This window comes from Microcaecilia unicolor, chromosome 8 (assembly GCF_901765095.1).
Source record: "Microcaecilia unicolor chromosome 8, aMicUni1.1, whole genome shotgun sequence".
In the NCBI taxonomy this organism is placed as follows: Eukaryota; Metazoa; Chordata; class Amphibia; order Gymnophiona; family Siphonopidae; genus Microcaecilia; species Microcaecilia unicolor.
Window position 1 is genome coordinate 53,906,357 of NC_044038.1, and position 21,801 is coordinate 53,928,157.

At 43.9% G+C, this 21,801-nt stretch overlaps 2 protein-coding genes across 2 annotated transcripts in view; one reads left to right on the top strand and one right to left on the bottom strand.

Moving 5' to 3' along the window:
• IFT140 (intraflagellar transport 140) overlaps positions 1 to 21,801 on the top strand; it is a 681,938-nt gene that overhangs the window by 365,876 nt on the left and 294,261 nt on the right. The window contains exon 18 of the mRNA XM_030212528.1: positions 1,969 to 2,165. Within this exon, the coding sequence (XP_030068388.1) occupies positions 1,969 to 2,165 (197 nt within the window). The remainder of the gene's footprint in view (positions 1 to 1,968; positions 2,166 to 21,801) is intronic.
• The window catches only part of TMEM204 (transmembrane protein 204), a 129,534-nt gene continuing 119,269 nt past the window's right edge, over positions 11,537 to 21,801 (bottom strand). Inside the window, exon 3 of the mRNA XM_030212532.1 lies at positions 11,537 to 13,620. Coding sequence (XP_030068392.1) covers positions 13,376 to 13,620 — 245 coding nt within the window. The 3' untranslated portion in view covers positions 11,537 to 13,375. The remainder of the gene's footprint in view (positions 13,621 to 21,801) is intronic.

Sequence of the window (21,801 nt, forward strand, 5' to 3'; positions counted from 1 at the left end):
AGGCTGGGACCAATATGGATAGAAAAACAGTCACCAGACAACAAAGGTAGAAAAAATCATTTTATTTTCATTTTAGTGTTTACATCTGTTGTCTTATTTTGCACTGGGTATACTGGAGCTGTAGCAGCTTACAGAAATTATTTATAATGAAAAAAATCATGTTATTTTTTTCTCCTATACTAGTATATTTTCAATGATGTCTGTTTATATGCGCCATGGCTGCTATAAGGGGTGTGGCCAATGTGGGTGTAGCTATCATAAGGGGTGGAGCCATATGTGGTGACTCCGCCCACAATGAGTACCGGCACCTTTTTTTCTACAAAAAAAGCACTGACCATATGTAATGAGTTTATCTTGTTAGGCAGTCTGGATGAACCGAACTGGTCTTTATCTGCTGCCATCTACTATGTTACTATGTAAAACATTTCAAAAATAAATATGTTTACTCCAATAGATGGCTATTAACTTGCTTACAGAATAAACTTCACTTCCAACAATAGATCAAGATGTCCAAGATTACTATCGAGTTTAACACTATGAATCCTTCAAAGATTTACTAACTAGAGAGGAAAACGACTTAAGATGGTCAGACTATATGTCCCCACTTTCAGCATAGAACCAGGAGGGTCCAAAAAAAAAAAAACCTCTGTTCTTTTAATTTTTGCAGTTACTCTCATTTTCTCTCAAAGTTACTTTCTCCTTTTTTATTTTTCAATTCTGTTTTCATACACATTTCATAAGTATTTCTCAAAAAGGCAGCTTATAGGTGCAGGTTACTTATCTGGATTGATATATGGAGCGCTCAACAGAGCGCACTATTTCACTACAGCTTCATCAGGAGCAATACCAACTCCACCAGCAAATTGTTCCCTTCCACCTCATATTTTTACAAGTTACATAGTAACATATTAGATGACGGCAGAAAAAGACCTGCACGGTCCATCCAGTCTGCCCAACAAGATAAACTGATAAGTGCCACTATTTGTGTATACCTTACCTTGATTTGTACCTGTCTTTTTCAGGGCACAGACCGTATAAGTCTGCCCAGCACTATCCCCGCCCCCCAACCACCAGCCCCGCCTCCCACCTCCGGCTCTGGCACAGACCGTATAAGTCTGCCTAGCACTATCCCAGCCTCCCACTACCGGCTCTGCCACCCAATCTTGGCTAAGCTCCTGAGGATCCCTTCCTTCTGAACAGGATTCCTTTATGTTTATCCCACGCATGTTTGAATTCTGTTACCGTTTTCATCTCCACAATTCATTTCAGCCTGTTACCTTGCCGATTATAGATGAAAATAGCAGAGAGCATTGTGAGTTAACCAAAGTCTATCCTGCAGAATATCTTTGAGTTTTAGTTTCCAATTCCATTGCCCCATGTTTATTATTTCCAGGATGCCTTTAAGGAAGAGGTAATGAAGAAAGAAAAAAAAAAGTAAGATATGGTCTTTTTGCATCCTATCCTGTTTTTCAACCTTTTTTTATTTAAAGACAACCTGTATCTAGGGATTCCCATATGTGAGGACTGCTATTCTGCTTCTCTTCGGAGAAAGCAAAGTCATTTACCAGTTGTCACAAACTTTACTGTCTCCTTAGGAGTGTGTTTTTCTTAGTACTATCTTTATACAGAAATAAGGTGAACTCCTGTACTCACACAGATGTGGGAGCTCCAATGCAATGTCAATAGAGTATTCTTGAAAGCTCTTAAACTTTCTTTACATTGCTTCAACCGAGGCTTTCTTAAATAATGTTGGCCATCTTTGAGGGCTAGTATCCTGCTGTTTAGAGAGTGCTATTACAGGTAAGCAACACTTTTTTTTAAACCATAACAATCTCAAATTGGCTTAATTTTATTTGTGCATTTAATAATTTTGTTGGATAAATAAAGCATAGATGAGATCCTGAAGATTCTCATAGGAGTCTTTTGTTGAGAGAAGCACAACTTGACTCTCATAATTTTATTTTTTAGTCAGGAGAAGAAAAAGAAGTCACTGTAGATGTCGAATCCCCTAGGATACCTCAAATGGTGGCAAAGAGACCCCTTAGGGATTTCATTGGACTAGAAGAGTGTGATAAGACCACACGAGAAGCCATGCTGAACTTTAGCTTTTTTCTCACAATTGGGGACATGGATGAGGCCTTCAAATCTATAAAACTCATCAAAAGGTGAGACAGAAAACAATTCTCCACTTATTGCTTGCAGTGCCTAAGGATTGACAGTTTAATTTATAAGCTTGTTCTTCACTGTGATTGGTATTTCCTTTCTGGGCTAATTGTGCCTTGCAGGTCATCCCCCCAAACTTCCCTTTTGTGATTTACTAAAATAGATTACCATTCTGTGCTCACATTCATTTTTGTTCCATACCAGATTTACCATTTTAAAAACATAATTTGCTAGCAGGCTGGAGGGGAGGATCCTTTGGAACTTGGGCATAGCAGATGACAGTTTTACTGTGCAATCAAGTTATCATCTATCTTTAATGCTTGAAAATAGTCATATATCACTGCAGAGCTTTGCAAGTCATAAACAATGGTTTTCCACCTTCGTTATCATGTTTTTATATATAGAGAGTGATGTAGGGAGAGTTTTGCTTGTGTTAGTGGTTCAAATTGGTCACCAGACCTACAAACTAAGAGAAATTTTGTTTGGCAACAGCAGCATGTGACAAATACTGGTGTCTTTGTTGAGTGTATGTAATAATACCTATGGGTGGTAATATCAAAAACAAAATTACAGAGCACATCCAAGGACATGGATTACTGAGCCCAAGTCAGCACGGCTTTTGTGTGGGGAAATCTTGCCTGACCAGCTTACTTCAATTCTTTGAAGGAGTAAACAAACATGTGGACAAAGGGGAGCCGGTTGATATTGTGTATCTGGATTTTCAAAAGGCGTTTGACAAGGTACCTCATGAAAGGCTACAGAGGAAATTGGAGGGTCATGGGATAGGAGGAAATGTGCTATTGTGGATTAAAAACTGGTTGAAGGATAGGAAACAGAGAGTGGGGTTAAATGGGCAGTATTCACAATGGAGATGATTTAGAGATGGGAGTAACTAGCAAGGTAAGTTTACATCAGTCATGTACATTGTTCAAAAATGCCATCTTGGAAGCCCACACCAGTTGTATTCCACATATTAGAAAAGCTGGAAGAAAGGCTAAACAACAGCTGGCATGGTTAAAAGACAAAGTGATAGAGACTTTTATGCATCTCTGAAATGGGCTTTCAAAAAAATGAATGAAGAAAACAGGAATCAGAATAAGCACTGGCAAATTAGATGCTAAGCAGTGATAAGGAAGACAAAAAAAAATTATTTGAAAAGAAGCTTGCCATAGAGTGCACATAGGGAAAAATAACTCAAATTATGATATATGGTGGTAGGTTCCATGTTAGTAGTCACCATCCAGAAAAAGGATTTAGGCATCATTGTAGACTATACTTTGAAATCTTCTGCTCAGTGTGTGGCAGTGGCCAAATCAGCAAACAGAATATTGGGAATTATTAAGAAAACAATTAAGAATAAAACAGAAAATAATATTTCTCTGAGGACAAGCAGGCCACGTTATTCCCACGTATGGGTGATGTCACCTGACACAGCCCCAGCATAGATGCTGAATTGCTAGTAATGAAGAAAATTCTAGCAGCTTCCCACTGCACGTGCACTGGTGCCTTCTCGCCCGACACTCGAGCATGGGTCCCCTTCAGTCTCTTTTTTTCTTTTTTTTTTTCCACAGAGCTGAGAGGACATGTTTTATCTCTCTTCTTCTCACACCGTGTTTTTAAAAAAAACATTTTTGCTTTCGTGAGTGTGGGTAATTATCACCCTTGTTTTACTTATTTATCACTCTTATTTTATTTATTTTTCACTGTTTTTCCCTTCATATTTTTCATCAGTTTTTCGGCATTTTATTTAGTTTCTTTTCTTTTTCGTGAGTGGCTGCACGGTTAGACCACAGCCCCAACCTCAGTTTGAACACTTCATTTTTTATTTGTTCAAGATTGAGGATTTTAATTTAGCTGAAATTCTTTTCTTGATGTCCCAGAAGATTCCCAGTGGCTTCAAGCAGTGCGCTAAGTGCCACCGCGTTATTTCTCTCATGGACCCACACAGTTGGCACCTTGGGCCAAATCATGACCCCTCTGTTTGTGATCTTTGTCTTCATATGCAAGCAAGGACTCAGAGAGTATGACTGGCTTAACAGACGAAGCTTTTTGGCTCTTCGAAGGCGTGACCATCATCTTTGGCACCAGCGACATCAACCTCCATGGCTGCTGTGACATCGGTGACCACTGGGAGTTCACTGGAATTGAGTGAGTTTCCACCTGCCTCGACATTGGGCACTGATAGCAGGCCCCGGGACCGGTCAGCATCGGACCCAACACTGGGGAGATGCTTGGATTCAGTGGCATCCTCGTTGGCATCGCAGGATCTGTGCATCAGGGGAAGTCCAAGAAGCATAAGCATTGGCCCTCAACACACGGTGCCAGGAGTACTGGGGCATCGGACTCTCCAATACCCAAGAAGTGCTGTCATTGAGTGGAGCACTCCCCCTCTTTGGAAGAGGTTATGGTGCGCCATTCATCGAATGGCCAGGTCCCCGTTACCGGTTCGGCACCGATGACTTCAAAGGCTTTCTCCACACCAGCTTCCATGCCTTTGCAGATGCTCACCCTTGATGAGTGGTTCTGGAGCATGCTCCAAGAAGAGTTAGCACAGTTGCTACAGGGTGCTCCCACTTTGGTATCGAGGGCACTTGCACCCTCATCAGAGCAGAGCCCCAGTCTGTCTCCAGGTCTCCACCAATGCCAGTGTCAGATCATCAATACCGGTACCTTGCAGGGTGCTGGGGCCGAGGCCTGAGCAGGCAGAACCCCCTCTGACATTGGGGGAGGAAGCTTCCCTGGAGTCTGAGGGAAGGGCTGCACCTCAATGCTCCTTGGAGCATGAATGTCATTCTACTAGATCGAGGCTGGTGCAGACCCAGTCTCCTGACCTAATGAGGAAGAGGAGTCTGACTGCAACTGCTCATGGGAATCAGATACAGATCCACATTACTTCTTGGAGGAGGAGTCATATGGTATCCCATCTGCTCCCTCACCTTCTCTAGAGAGATGGAAATCTCCAGAGGCGCTTTCATAAGAAAATAAGAACATAAGCATTGCCATACTGGGACAGACTGAAGATCCATCAAACCCAGTGCACTGTTTCGAACAGTGACCAATTCAGGTCGCAAGTACCTGGCAAGATCCCAGAACAGTAAAACTGATTTTATGGTGCTTATTCTAAAATATACAGTGGATTTTCCCAAGTCCATCTTAGTAATGGCTTATGGACTTTTCTTTTAGGAAATTATCCAAACCTTTTTAAGCCCTGCTAAGCTAACTGCTTTTACTACATTCTCTGGCAACAAATTCCAAAGCTTAATTACTCGTTGAGTGAAGAAATATTTTCTCCAATTCATTTTAAATTTGCTACTTTGTAGCTTCTTTGCGTGCCCCCTAGTCCTAGTATTTTTGGAAAGCGTAAACAAGTGATTCACATATCTACCTGTTCCACTCCATTCAGTATTTTATAGACCTCTATCATATCTCCCCTCAGCCTTCTCTTCGCCAAGTTGAGGAGCCCTAGCCACTTTAGACTTTCCTCAGAGGGAAGTCGTCCCATCCCCTTTATCATTTTCATTGCCCTTCTCTGTATCTTTTCTAATTCTACTATATCTTTTTTAAGATGCAGTGACCAGAACTGCGCACAGTATTTGAGGTTTTGTCGGCTCTCTATACAAGCAAGCACTTGTAAAGGAAATCACTTTCCTTCTGCAGGCCCAAACACTCAAACCCATGCCACCAGGTGAAGAAGGGCAGGGGTTCTATTCCAAGTATTTCCTTGTGACCAAGAAAACAGGGGAATACTGACCCATCCTAGACCTAAGGCCCTGAACAAAATTTTAGTAAAAGAGAAGTTCAGGATGATTTCCCTGGGCATCCTACTCCTACTCCCTCTTATTCAGGAAAACGATTGACTATGCTCTCTGGACTTAAAGGATGCCTATACCCACATTCTGATACTTCCTAGTCAAAGGAAGTATCTCAGAGTTTGAGTAAGGAAATTCCATTTCCAGTATCATGTTCTGCCATTTGGCCTAGTGTCTGCTCCCAGAGTTTTCACGAAGTACCTGGCGGTAATTGCAGCATATGTACGCAGACTGGGAGTGTATTTGTTTCCTTACCTGGATGATTGGTTGGTCAAGAACACGTCTCAGGAGGGTGGCAACCGAGTCAAATAGAAGCAAATATTTTTTCACCCATAGTTAAGCTTTGACACTTGTTGCTTGAAGATGTGGTAAAAGCAGTTGGAATAACCTGAGTTTTAAAAGTTTGTTCCTGGAGAAAAAAAGTCAATAGACTGTTACTAAGGTAGACCTGGGGAAAACCATTGCTTACCCCTGGGATAAAGTAGCATGAAAGTCAGCTTCTTTTGGGGATTCTGCCAGGTACTTGTGACCTGGATTGGCCATTATTGGAAACAGGATATTGGATTTTATGGACTTTTGGTTTGACCCAATATGTCAATTCTTATGCTCTTTGCAAAAAGCAGAGTAATTCTATAACAGGGCATCTAGGCAAAAAAGGCACATAAGTGCATGTGGTTTACCTGTTTTATACAAGCAATACATAGTTAAGCTTTGAAACTTGTTGCTTGAAGATGTGATAAAAGCAGTTGACATAACCTGAGTTTTAAAAAGATTTGTTCCTGAAGAAAGAAAATCAATGTACTCCTGTATGCCTTTATAAAATTGCCGTTCTAAAAGATGCTACACAGTTAAACCTACTCCAATACAGGAATAACTTTGTGTATCTATGTACAGGTAGAAATCAGCACTTATACATATCTCTCTATATAAAACGCACCTCCAACGTTCTAATGAAGCCGGAAGGACGCCTGAAACCGGAAGATGTAGTTGTGTAGATCGCTTTTTCCCCATGAGTGTCTGCCCCGCCCTCACGTCACAATGTGATGACGTCGAGGGCGGAGCACTGACACTCAACGAATCGCATTGCTCACCCGTCGCTACGACACGAATCACCTTCTTCTGCCTCTTGCCAGTCCCATGCACCTCCACAAGTCCATTTTTGCACGGTTTCTTATTTATGAAAAAAGAAGACATAATAGTCACCACTACAGATGCTTTCACATGGAGACCTGCCACAAAGGGAATACTTCCAGATACACCCCCGTCCTACTATTGGATGCTGTGTTTTTCCAGCCACGCCTATACCAAACTCCACCACCACCACAGGCATTTACATTAAGGCAGAGGGGGAATACGCAGACCGCAGAGTATTTTCAATCGAAAGCTCAGGCATGGATTTTCTATTTCTGTTCCTGTGTGAAAATGTTTGGTAAAATAGATTCTCACCCTCGGGCAAAAGAAGAGGGTAAACTACAAGATAAAACCTAGCATGACCAGGTGTAAGCTGAATTTTTGCAAATTTTATTAGCGAAGGTTTAATACTTTTCTTCCTAAAATGGGGCTTATCTGTATGAGCATGCAGATGATATAACAAAAGTGCCTGTGCAGTGCAAACAGCTTCGTGCCTCGGTTCAGTGCCTTTTCTCGACCATTTATTCTAAACGTGTCCTCGGGGAGCCCCAGTGGGGTAGGAAGAGAGGACTACCATCGCCCCGAGCAAGCCTGAACGTCAGAGGGTGAGAGGGAGGGAGCCAGCCAGCCAGCCACCCTGAACGTGGGAGGGAGGGAGGGAGCCAGCCTGAACGTGGGAGTGGGAAGGAGGGACCCTGAACATGGGAGGGAGGGAGGGAGGGGGGCCACGACCCTGAAAGGCGGAGGGAGGGGGGACCACAACCCTGAAGCTGGGAGGGAAAGGGGGAGGGGAAGGAGGGCGAGAGACGGAGGGGGGGGGGGCCCTGCCGCACACTCTCATTCTTTCTCACACACACTCTCTCAATCTCACACACACACTCTCACACAGACAGCCTCACTCTATGTCACACACACACACTCGCACATTCACTCTGTCTCTCTCTCTCTCTCTCTCTCACAGTCACTCTCACACACACTCTCTCAAACATACACTCTCCGAGGAAAACCTTGCTAGTGCCCGTTTCATTTGTTATGGAAACGGGCCTTTTTTACTAGTATGTAATAAAACACAAGCTTAAGTGTTGATACCGCTACTCATTCTCTGCCCTGAGAATGCCTATTTATCTAATATAATAAAACGCACCCTCAACGTTCTGAAGCCACGTTCTGTGAAGCCGGAAGCTTGAAGCCGGAAGTCTGAAGTCTGAAGCCTGAAGCCTTGAAGCCTTGAAGCCTTGAAGCCATCTGACGTCACTCCCAGGCTGAGGCTGAAGGGTTCGGGGATTCGTGGTGTGAAGCCTTCAAGCCAGCCAGCCGTCTCTGCCCCGCCCTCGCGACAAAACAAACAAATCCGGAAGCGAAACGTCAGGGAAGGAGGCGGCGCTCCCGACGTCTAGCTTTCCCTTCGCTGTGTTCCGCCTTCAAACAAGGCGGAACACAGCGAAGGGAAAGCTAGACGTCGGGAGCGCCGCCTCCTTCCCTGACGCTTCGCTGCACGAACCGCCACGGAGGTAAAGTTAAAAAGAATTAAAAAAAAAAAAAGGGATGCATGGATGCGAGGCATGGATGCGAAGGGGGGGGGGGGGAGAAGAGGGCGGGCCGGCTGGGACATGGGAGAGAGCGTAGCATGGATGCGAGGGGGGGGGGTCATGGAAGGGCGAGAGGGGACTTGCTGGAAATGGATGAATGGAGGGGGCAGGGGACAGAGGAGCATGGATTACAGAGCAGGCCTCAGCAGAGAGGGGAAATGCTGGATAGGGAAAAATGGAGGGGCCAGGTGACAGATGAGCATGGATGGGCATGGATTGGAAGGGCAGGACTCAGGGAGAGGGGAATTGCTGGATAGGGATGAATGGAGAGGACAGATGGGCATGGATGGATATGGATTACAGAGCAGGCCTCAGGCAGAGAGGGGAAATGCTGGATAGGGAAAAATGGAGGGGCCAGGTGACAGAGGAGCATGGATGGGCATGGATTGGAAGGGCAGGACTCGGGGAGAGGGGAATTGCTGGGTAGGGATGAATGGAGGGGACAGATGGGCATGGATGGATATGGATTGCAGAGCAGGCCTCAGGCAGAGAGGGGGAAATGCTGGATAGAGAAAAATGGAGGGGCCAGTTGACAGAGGAGCATGGATGGGGCATGGGATTGGAAGGGCAGGACTCAGGGAGAGGGGAATTGCTGCATAGGGATGAATGGAGGGGACAGATGGGCATGGATGGATATGGATTGCAGGGCAGGCCTCAGGCAGAGAGGGAAAATGCTGGATAGGGATGAATGGCGGGGGCAGTGACAGGACAAATATGGATGGCCATGGTTGGGAGGGCAGGCTCAGGGACAGAGGGGAATTGCTGGAAAAGGATGAATGGAGGGGGCAGGGGACAGATGGCCATGGATTGGAAGGGCACGGCTCACACTCTCTCTCTCATATACAATGTCTTTCTCACTCTCACACACTCTGTCTCACACTGTATCACATTCACTCTCTATGTGCCACACAGTCACTCACACACTCGCTTGGTCTCATACACTCACTCAAACAGAGAATCTGTGTCTCACACACACTCTCTCTCGTCGCCCACACACACACACTCTCACTCACACTGTGTCTCACATACACACTTGCACACACTCTCATTCTCACACACACACTCTCTCACAAACAACACTCACACCCAGACTCACGCTCTCTCTCACACAATCACACTTTCACTCCCACTCTCAAACAGTCACTCTCACATACACTCTCCCAAACATACACACTCCGAGGAAAACCTTGCTAGCGCCCGTTTCATTTGTGTCAGAAACGGGCCTTTTTTACTAGTATCATATAAATGTAGGTGTCATGTTATTCCTAGCACCTACTTTTAGGCATGTATATTTATATATATTTTATATTTATTTGCATTTGTTGAATCACCTTTTTAACAAGTAAATAAAGGCAATGCCCAATAAAATAAAAATATAACTTAACAGGAAAAGAATGCCATTTATTATAGAACACTAACAATTTTGTAAGTGTCTATTTGAGTGCAAAAAAAACACTGTTCTGCATGCTCAACTCTCTTATAAATTTACTCCCAGTGTGGGTATGTATAAAATTACCTCTTTAGGGGTAATTTTATAAAGCATTTTCCATATGTAAAGCATGATTTACATGCAGAAAATGATGCTTATATAATTGAGCGGCCATTAATTGTATAGATGTGCCCAGGGATGTAGAGCAGGGATGGGCATATTGTGATATATGCATGTGGCTTGTTAAAGATACATACATGTGCATAAAGAACATGCACACATTCAGGGCCTTGCCTAGGGTCTCTGGTGCCCCCCTGCAGACTATCAGTTGGCGCCCCCCCCCCCCCCCCCCCCCCCCCCGTGAAAATGATTGCTCACCACTTGCCACACTGACAGGAATTGTCAGCAATATTCTTAGAAACAAATTGCTATACATTGCAAAATAAGATAGCAGATGTAAATTCTCAAAGTGGATATATTCCAAACACTAAAACGAAAATAAAATGATTTTTTTCTACCTTTGTTGTCTGGTGACTTTCTTTTTCTGATCATGCTGGCCCAGTATCTGATTCTGCTGCTATCTGTCCTCTTAACTCCGTTTCCAGGGCTTCCTTTCCATTTATTTCTTTCCTTACCTCCTTTCTTCTTCATTTCTGGTCCTCAGCTTCTGCCTATTTTCTTCATCCATGTGCAATTTTTCTCCTCTCTTCCTTTTCCCTCATTTCATCTCCTTCATCTCTCTTCCCTCCCCTCTATGTCCAGCAATTTCTCCTCTCTCCCTGAGCCCTGCCCTCCCATCCATGCTCCTCTGTCCCCTGCCCCCTCCATTTATCTCTATCCAGCAATTCCCCTCTCTCCCTCTGCCCTACCCTCCTATCCATCCATGCCCATCTGTCCCCTGCTCCCTCCATTCATCCCTATCCAGCAATTCCCCTCTCTCCCTTCCATGAACCCTGCCCTCGCATCCATGCTCCTCTCTGCCCGCCCTCTTCTCCCCCCCCCCCCACATCCCTTTCCTTTTTTTTTCTTTTAAATTTACCTCCATCCGACAGCGCAGGCACAGCGTCAGTGAAGGAGGCGGCGCTCCCGACATGTCTAGCCTTCCCTTCGCTCAGTGTCCCGCCTTCTTCTGATGTCATTTCCTTGATGTCAGAAGAAGGCGAAACACTGAGCGAAGGGAAGGCTAGACACGTCGGGAGCGCCGCCTCCTTCACTGACGCTGCGCTGCTGGACGGAGGTAAATTTAAAAGGAGAAAAAAAAGGAAAGGGATCTTGCGGGAGAGAAGAGGGCGGGCAGTTGGGCAATGGGAGCGGGAGGGCGAGGTAAGCATGGTGCGGCAGCGCCCCCCAGTGGACGGCGCCTCCCTGCCGTGCTTACCCCGCTTACCGTGTTGGCATGGCCCTGCACACATTCACACTTTTAGAGTAAGTATAAATTTGTGTTTGAGAATATATATGCAACTAAGGATAGTTCTGAGTGCCCATTTTATAAAGGTACAAGGGAATCTATATTGCTTTTATAAAATAAGCGCCTGTTTGGAACTTTGGCATCTTTGTTTTAGTGGTAGGTTATGTATTTTTTTTTAATTTGGGAACACATGGAGATTTTGTAGAACATTTTCCTTTCATCACTTATTATTTCAGACCTAAATGTTCAGTTTGATTTGTGAGAATTCTGTGGTTTGGGGGAAATGATCAAATTTGCTACAAGATAACCATATTAATGTGCATCAAAATACATTTGAAGTCAAACGTTTTCTGTGTTAAAGCGCATTTCTTATTATCTTTCATCTTCTCCTCTCCAAAGGCATTGTGTTTACAGCTTAGTATCCTGAATTTGGGAAAGGGCCATTAAAATTGTATATATTTTTTAAAGAAAAGGCATCACATAATATTTGCCAAATTGTTCGACACAAGCAGCATTGGGTGGTGTAGAAGTGACCGGGGTTTCCACAGGTTGGAGTCCATTGATTAGGTATGGAATATGCATTGTGCCATTTCAGACAATGTATAGGTAAATGAGAAGTGACTGTGATAAGACAATTCTGCACTTAGGACTAAACACATTTTTGATCATTTTTACTAATAAAAATCCTGTGTACCAGTAGTATGTGTGTGGTATTACAGAGGTTATTCTTTGTGTTCTGTCTGAAGTATCTTTGTTCTTTATTACACAGTAAAGAGAAATAAACATACATGTCAAACCAAGCTGCCAGATGTTAGTGCTTTAAATTACATAGTTGTCCATCCAAACCATTTCACAGATAAATAGGTATGGGGTCTTACAGTTTATTTGTTCTACTAGACTTCTGCTGCCAAGTCATTCATTATGGTGATTTTGCTATAGAATTAGAGTACAAGTATCCACAGCTGAAATTTTTGAATAGACTTAAACATATTTCTCCCATCTTTCATGCCTGTATGCCTATTCACTTGAAATAACTGGTATGCGAGTGTGAACTTCCTCGTAGATACTTAGGGTCATTTTACAATGCTGTGGTAGAAAGTGTCCTTCGTGCCCTTACAAGGGGCTTTCCCATGCACTAAGGCCATTTCTACTGGAGCTGGAAAATAGCCATTAGTGTGCGACCATTAATAGAAATTTGTTCTACTACTTTTGTAGGCAATAAAGGCTCAAGTGCCACTCCTGCACTAATCAGCTTTCAGCAATGCTGACAGGCTAACTAATTAGCACAGAAATATTCACTCTGTACCCCACAGAGACACCTCCTTGCCCAAAAAACTTACTGCGTGATACTTCAGTGCGCCCTATGGTAAACCCTTTTAAGCTGCGGTAAGCATGCATTAGTGCTTATCGCAGCTTAGTAAAAGGATCCCTTATATATTCAATTTCTGCACTAGCAGAGGGTGGATGGAACCTTGTGCAATGATGGTCTGTGGGGATGTGGGCCCACAGGCAGAAACTTGTTGTGAGGCCTCATTTACATAAATATTTCCATAAGTCATTAAGGGCTGAAAAATAGGGCCACATATGACAAATACAGCCACTAATGTGTAGGGCCAGCCCTGACTGTTGATATTTATAATATATATTTGTTTTATACATAGGTATATAAATGTGATCCATGAAGAGGCTGTGTTGCCAAACAGTTAAGGTGATATTTTTTCCATTATGATTTAGCATTTATTTTTCTTTTGTTGTCCATCTGTTTCATAGGTTTAACTTACAGTCTATATGTAATAAAGTTTAGCACATATTTCTTTGGAAGATTTTTCTTCCCTTAAGCCTGCTTTCAGCAGGGTGACTCAACATAGTCATTCTCCAGTCCACGGCGAAAGCGTGCAGTAAGGGTGCGACTGATAACAATAACACGTGGTGCCATGCAGTCTTCTCGCCTGTGAAGGATATTCCAGATGAGAATGGCAGCTGCTAGTGTGGCTAGCAGACACGCACCAATATTCAGGTAGCAGGACCAAGATAAGTGCGTATAGGGCCCAATGCGGTAGAAAGTTACCAACCCAATGACCAGAACAAAACCTGCAATGAGGAAGAGAGAATATATTTAAACAGCTGTTGAAATATAATTTGGTTGACGGTGTCACTGTCTTGGCATCTTCTGGGAGTTTAAATCTCACAAAAAGGTGTGAACTCATACAAAACATGAATCCTTCAGTGCAGGTGTGCTTGTAATGAATTCTGGAATCCCATATAAAACAAAATTACAAATGATAATTTTGTACATTCTTAGTATCAGTGTGTCAATGGCTGTAATTACCAAAGCTAGATATGTTTGTTCATGCTGCACGATTGCCCTCCCCTCTCCTGACTTTTGTGTAGATTTATTCTATTTGTTTGCTGATATATTGTGAGACTAGAATACTATGCATCTAAATTGTAGATAAAATTTAGTGTAAACAAATGCAAGGTGATGTACAAAAGGAAAAATATTCCCAACTACAGGCAGAAAATACTGGGTTATGAGTTTAGGAGTAAGCACCAAACAAAAGAGTTCTGGAGTAATTGTGAATAATATGTAGACATTTTCAGCCCAGTGTATTGCAATTGATAAAAATAAAAATAGAATGTTAGGGATTATTCAAAAAGGATTGGAGAACAAATTTAAGAATATCATTATCAGGGGTATAATCGAAAGAGAAGGGCACCCATGTTTTGACACAAATCGGGAGATGGGTGTCCTTCTCTCAGGGTCGCCCAAATCGGCATAATCAAAAGCTGATTTGGGCGTCCTCAACTGCTTTCTGTCACGGGGACGACCAAAGTTCATGTTGGTGTGTTGGCAGCGTAGCAAAGGCGTGGCGTGGTTAAGAGATGGGCGTCCTCGGCCGATAATGGAAAAAAGAAGGGCGCCCCTGACGACCATTTGGCCGACTTGGTCCCTTTTTTTCACGACCAAGCCTTGAAAAGGTGCCCAAAATGACCAGATGACCACCGGAGGGAATCGGGGATGACCTCCCCCTACTCCCCCCATGGTCACCAACCCCCTCCCACCCCCAAAAAGAATTAAAAAAAAATTTTTTTTCCAGCCTCTATGCCAGCCTCAAATGTCATACCCAGCTCCATCACAGCAGTATACAGGTCCCAGGAGCAGTTTTTAGTGGGTGCAGTGCACTTCAGACAGGCAGAGCCAGGCCCATCCCCCCCCCAGCCTGTTACACTTGTGGTGGTAAATATGAGCCCTCCAAAACCCACCCGAAACCCACTGTACCCAAATGTAAGTGCCCCTCTTCACCCGTAAGGGCTATGGTAGTGGTGTACAGTTTGGGGGAGGTTTTGGGGGGCTCAGCACCGAAGGTAAGGGAGCTATGCACCTGGGAGCAATTTGTAAAGTCCACTGCAGTGCCCCCTAGGGTGCCCAGTTGTTGTCCTGGCATGTGAGGGGGATCAGTGCACTACGAATACTGGCTCCCACGACCAAATGCCTTGGATTTGGTCGTTTTTGAGATGGGCATCCTCGGTTTCCATTATCAGCGAAAACCGAGGTCGCCCATCTCTAAGGACGACCATCTCAACATTTAGGTCGACCATCTCTAAGGTCGACCATATTATCGAAACGAAAGATGGACAGCCATCTTGTTTCGATAATACGGGATGCCCCGCCCATCTGTGGGGACGTCCTCAGAGATGGGCATCCTTAGAGGTGGTCGTCCCCATTCGATTATGCCCCTCCATTCCTCTGTATAACTCCTTCGTGTGACTGCACCTTTAGATTGTGTGTAGTTATGGCCATCCTATCTTAAAAAGAATATAACAGAACTAGATAAGATTAAGAGAAGGGCATCAAAAATGATAAAAGGGAAGGAACACTTCCCTTATGAAGAAAGGCTAATGTCAGGTTCTCAGGTTCAGAGGCCGCGGGGCCGGGCTCTGGAGCAAACGTGAGCCCTTGGGCTGCTGCCGAGGAGCGACAGCAGCAGGCAAAACCCACCAACCAACACTGGGTAAGCACACCGGCAGGGACTGCAGGCACTGCCCAGCGAACCGGAACACATGGACTGGAATCCCCCGGACTGGAGGACACAGGACTGGAACACTGGACTGCAATCCCCCGGACTGGAGGACACAGGACTGGAACACACACCGGACCGGAACACACTGGACTGGAGCGCACCAGACTGGAACACACACCGGACCGGAACACACTGGACTGGAGCACACTGGACTGGTCCGCACAGCTTCACCTGCGCTTAGCTACTAAGCCCCCCAGGAGTTGAGCTCCTGGGTTCGAGTAGCCGGCAGGACTTACTGGATACCGGATGACACAGGGACCAGGACTGGAAACAGAAGTGCTCCTAAACCTAAACTGATCTACGTGCTCCCAAGCCCTAAACCAGCAGGAGTGTTCCTAACAGTAAACTGGCAAAAGGACTTCCTAAGCCCTATACTAAACAGGAGCTCCTAAGCCCTGCTCAAGAAAGGGACTTCCTAAGCCCTAAACTAACAGAGCAGGGAACTAAACACAAAGCTAACACAGGTGCTACTAAGCACCAAGCTACAAGCAGAGCTCTACACTAATAAGCTAAACACAAAACTAACAAGCTACCTAAGCACTGCTCTAGCAAGCTAGAACAAAACTAACAAGGTGCTTCCTAAGCACTACTCTGGCAAGCAACCAGAAGAGCTCCTAGCACTAAAAGGGAAGACAGGGGAGCCACAAGGAAAAAGCAGGGAAGCTAACACATAAGCCAAAAGTGCTTCTAAAGCACCAAACACCAACAGCAAAGACTGCAATGCTCCCAATAGCACAAACACCAGAAGTACTTCTAACAGTAAACTCTGCAGTGTTCCTAACAACACCAAACCCTGAAGTACTTCTATCAGCAACAGAGCTTCCAAAGCCCTACACACAGCAATGCTTCCAAAACCAAGAGGGAAAAGCAGGGGAACCATAAGGGAAAAGCAGGAGAGCTAAACACACAGTCACCAGTGCACACTGCACTAACACTAACCTGGCCCTTAGCAAAAGCAAGCAGGGAAACTAGACACAAAGTCAGAAGTGCACACTGCACCACCCTACCTAAAGCAAACACCACCGTTGCAAAAGGCCCTGAAGGTAACAACACCACTTCCTTATCAAGGCCCTCCCTGATGATGTTACACTCCCTAGACCCAGGCAACAGCACACTGACCCAGAGAGCACACTGAAACCCATAGAGGCCCAACCCACACCAATGCAACACCGTGAAGCACCTGAAACCAGTACACCCAAAGAGAGCTAGAGCTAACTCAGTCCACCCCCACAGCTGTAGTAAAGTAAAACAATTAACCCCATGCTGCTGGAAGCTGCCAGCACAGAGAGACAGAGCCAGCTCAGAAAGGACAGAGAAAAGAAACAGAAGCCAGCTAAGAAGCTGACCCCCAGGAAAGAGGTAAGTTTCAGAGGGGTTCTGACTCCGATCATAACAGCTAAACAAGTTGGTGCTCTTCAGCTTAAAGAAAAGAAGATTGAGAAGGGGATATGATAAAATCATGACCAGGGTGGAAAACTTTAGGGTCTGGTTGTTTAACCTTTCAAACACAAAAACAAGAGGAAAGGGATGTTATCAGTGGTGGTGCTGCAGGGTCGGTCCTCAGGCTGACCCTTTTTAACATCTTTGTGAGTGATATTGTGGAAGGGCTGTCTGGTAAGGTTTGCCTCTTTGCGGGTAATACTAAACTCTGTAGTAGAATGGACACCCCGGAGGGTGTTGATGGCATGAGGAAGGATCTAGCGAAGCTTAAAGACTGGTCTAATAATTGGCAACTAAGATTTAATGCTAAGAAATGTAGGGTCACGCACTTGGGTTACTATAATCCAAGGGAGTGGTACAATATAGGGGGTGAAGTGCTTCTGTGTACGGAAGAAGAGTGGGACTTGGGGGTGATTGTGTCCGAAGACATTAAGGTGGCCAAGTAGGTAGAAAAGGCGACGGTCAAAGCCAGAATGATTCTTGGGTGCATAAGGAGAGGGATGACCAGCAGGAAAAAAGAGGTGATAGTTCCCTTGTATAAGTCTCTGGTGAGGCCCCCATTTGGAGTTCTGTGTGCAATTATGGAGACTCCACCTACGGAAAGATACAATCATGATGAAGTTGATCCAGAGGGCAGCTACCAAACTGGTAAATGGTCTCTGTCATAAAATATATGGGGTCAGGCTCATGGACCTCAACATGTATATGCTGGGAGAGAGGGGATATGATAGAGACATTTAAATACCTCAGTGACGTTAATACATAAGAGGTGAGCCTTTTTTAAATGAAGGAAAACTGTGGAATGAGAGGGCATAGGATAAAGTTAAGAGGAAATACTATTTGACGGAAAGGGTAGTAGATGCGTGGAATAGCCTCCCGGTGGAGGTTGTGGAGACACAAAGACTGTATCAGAACTGAACGCATTAGTGCCCAATGTTCCCACATGGCCTATTATGGGAACATTGGGCACTAATAAGTTAAGAAAGCGTGGGACAGGCATATGAGATCCCTTAGGAAAAAGAGGAGCTAGTGGTTATTGAGGAAGGGCAGACTGGATGAGTCATTTGGCCCTTATCTCCCGTCATGATTCTATGTTTCACTCCATGAAACTAATGACTGGTAGACTGAAAATAAACAAGTTTTATTTTCATACAGTGCATAATTAAGCTGTGGAGTCTGTTGCCAAAGGATGTGGTCAAGCAACCAAAGTAGTGAGATTCAAAAGAGGCTTAGAAAAGTTCTTAGAGGATAAAGTCTGTTAAAAAAGTATTAGACCAGGTAGACTTGGGAGAGCCATTGCTTTTTACTGAAAATAAGCTGAGAAATAGCGCAACTTTTTTGTATCTGCTGGGTACTTATGACCCAGACTCTATGGACCTTGATCTCACTCAGTGTGGCTTTTCTTATGTTGTTATACTTTTGTATCTCTATAAGCTTAAGTGAATTTTCAGTGCAAAACTACGTGTGTAGTTTGTCTTTGAAAATATGGTTAAATGTATATGGGTACAAAAATGTACCAGTTGTTTCTATAGATGGCTTTGGGGCACATGAAACTGTGTGTACATTTGAAAATTCAATTATATGCATATAGTTTAATCTCCTCACCTAAACATGCCTCTCTTTTATGCACATAAAAATAAGCATAAAAAAACAAGTTGATTTTTTTCTTTCCTATTAAGGAGGCATACATTTTTTAAATAACTACCAAATTTAGTTCCCTGAAGGTCCCTTTTACTAAAGCTTAGTATGCGCTAACAGAATTAGCATGTGCTAAATTCTAAGAATTCCATAGGTATATAATGGGCTTCTTTGCACTTAGTGCACGGTAAACTTTAGTAAAAGGTCCCCTGTCCCCTAAGTTACATGGCTAGGTATATAATGTGCCTCTTAGCACTTAGTACATGCTAAGCTTTAGTAAATGGGCCCCTAAGTTACATGGGTAGATTGTTTGTTTGAAAATAAAAGGGTAATGGAATTTGAAATACTGGCTTTTTGTGGTTTATGTATGTTTACGTCCCTAGTAAGCTCACAGTCTAACCTGGGGCAAAAAAGGGTTAACGTGACTTGCCCAGAGACAGAAGGAGCTGCAGTGGGAATTGAACACAGTTCCTCAGGTTCTCAGCCCACTGCACTAACCAATAGGCTACTCCTCCACTCCAATAAGGTGTTAATGTGCTTCTAAAAACAATTTTATTTAAGGAACAAAACTCAGCAATAGATAGACCATTAAGTATAACAGATTAAATAACCCCAAATGAACAAGATAGCCTCATCTCTTCCCACACCTATCAAAAACACTTCCTTGACAACTACCAAAACATGGAAGAACTCAGAGAAGCCAAAATATCTTCCCCACCCTGTAAAGTGGAAAGAAACCAAAAGTCCTGTAAGCTTTCATAGAAACATGTGGAGAGTACACTTCAGTGGCGTACCAAGTGGGGGCGGGGTGCCGCGCGCCTGTCGGCTCTTCGTTTTCATGCTCCCTCTGCCCCAGAACAGGTTACTTCCTGTTCCGGGGCAGAGGGAGCATGAAAACGAAGAGCTGGCAGGCGTGCGGCACCCCCCCCCCCCCAGCGGCGTGCACCCGGGGGGGTGTTCTTTCGCCGGGGGATTGGGGGTTCTTTCACTGGGGGGGGCGTCGCGCTGTTCTGGGGGGCGGGGCGATCGGCCCCCCTAGGAACGCCACTGGTACACTTCAAGATCTGTGCTCAAGGCAAGATCATCAAGCAGGCTGTGCACAGTACACTGCCAGTAGATGGCTTCCTTGTCAGTACTGTCCTCATATCACCTCACACAGGAAAAGGGATCAATTTTATAACAGGGGCCTATGATAAAGTAAAAAAAAAAAAAAAAGTGCCTATTTTGGCCTTGGGTTATAAAAGAACATCTGTGTGAGAAGTCCAAAAGGCACTTCTTTTAAACCTATGTTACAAAGACAATGTAGGTGCCCTTGTGTCCATATAAAATAGGCTCCTAGAACCAGCCACTATATCATGTAAATGCTGATGCACACATTTACACCTCTTCCAAAGCAAGTGAATATGTGTGTGCTTACTCTCATATTTTATAAAATATGTGTATACATCACAAGTCTGGCCTTGTTGTACCTAAACTATACCCTCAGGAATGTCTATATACAGTTCATAGAGAAGTATATACTATTTTGTCACCACTCATATTTATAGAAGCGTAAGCCATGGGGTGATTTTATAAAATTATCCCCTCCCCAAACCTATTTTATTAAGGCAAAACAAAAAAAAATCCAAAAACCAATGAGGGCTAACCCCAAATAATTATCAAACTCCCTACCTTCTCAAGCAGTTTTTAAACAAAATATAAAATAGCTATATTCATGGACCATCATACACAAGAGATCATAAAAAATTTCAGGGGTCCTTTTACTAAGCTGCAGGAAAAATGGCCCTGCGGTAGCGGCAGGGTTTGTTTTTCGTACATGCCAGGGCCCTTTTTACCACAGCGGGTAAAATGCCCCCCCAAAATGGTCATGCAGTAAAATAACTTTTATTGTGTGGCCATGCAGAGGGAAGCACCACCATCCATTGAGTGGTGGTAAGGGCTCCTGTGGTAAGCAGGCAGTGCGCGACAATACACAATTACCACCGGGTTAGCGCCATGCTACAAAAAAAAATTTTCTCGGTGCTCCAGAAATGCAGACTTGTTGGATTGGCGGTAGTTTCAGCTTACCACCGCTTTGTAAAAAGGCCCCTCAATGAATTATTTAAGTTTAAATATCAGTCAGTAGGTTAAAATATATTTTTGGAGTCCAATGTAAAACTTTATAAACCAAATTCAGTGTAAATAAACAATGTTAGAGCAAAAACTACTTAAGATTGTTAAGTGAAGATCTCCAAAACCAAGACCCAGCTTTCACCTGACACAATATCATGTTTCAAGCTTCAACTCTACCTCAGGGAAACTCAAGGAAATTGTTTACAGGAATTATGATCCATACATCTTCACTGCAGTGTAAATTTTCCAGCTCTTCAACTGTTAGAACAGCTGGAAGATTTATATTCTAGATTTAAAAAAAAAGAAAATAACTTATAACATGAAAGTTATTTTTCCATGATTTGGGATTTGGCCCATACCAGAACTCTTTTGTCCTCCTTGGATGAAAGCCTGTACCTCCAGCGCTTAATTTTACTAAGCCTTCTCAGGTATGCTTAATGTGTGGTAGAGGGAGGTGGTTTGTGATGGCCATTTGAGTGCTGTATATCTAGGAGAGAATCAGGCATTATGGAGAAGATAGCTTTTTATCTAGTTTGTTTGGTTTTTTTTTTCTCCTCTTGGGGATATAGACTGCTATAAAATACAAAAACATACATAAGACAATCATGAAATACAAATTTTAGACAATTGAAAATAAACTTAACTAAATCATAGGTAGGGTCAAATCCATCATCACTAACAATATCCTTTAAGCGCCTGAGCAAACATCCAGGTCTTCAAAAGATCAATAGGTTCAATTCCAAGCATAACTCAAGTAGCAGCTTATTCCAAAGAGCAAGGACCCAAGTGAGTCTTACACTAGGTAGAGCAAGTGTCTGGCTATGGCGGCAGAATTCAGGAGGGAAGCAGTGCGGCAGGACAGGGCCTGCTTCCTTCCCTTCTCCACGGCTACTGCCATCACTACCAACTCACCTCTTGTCTGCCTGGGCCACAGTGTGGAACCTCTGAGCACAGGTACATCCTAAAGGTCTACTGTGTCCTGCCCCCTCTGGCAGGAAAT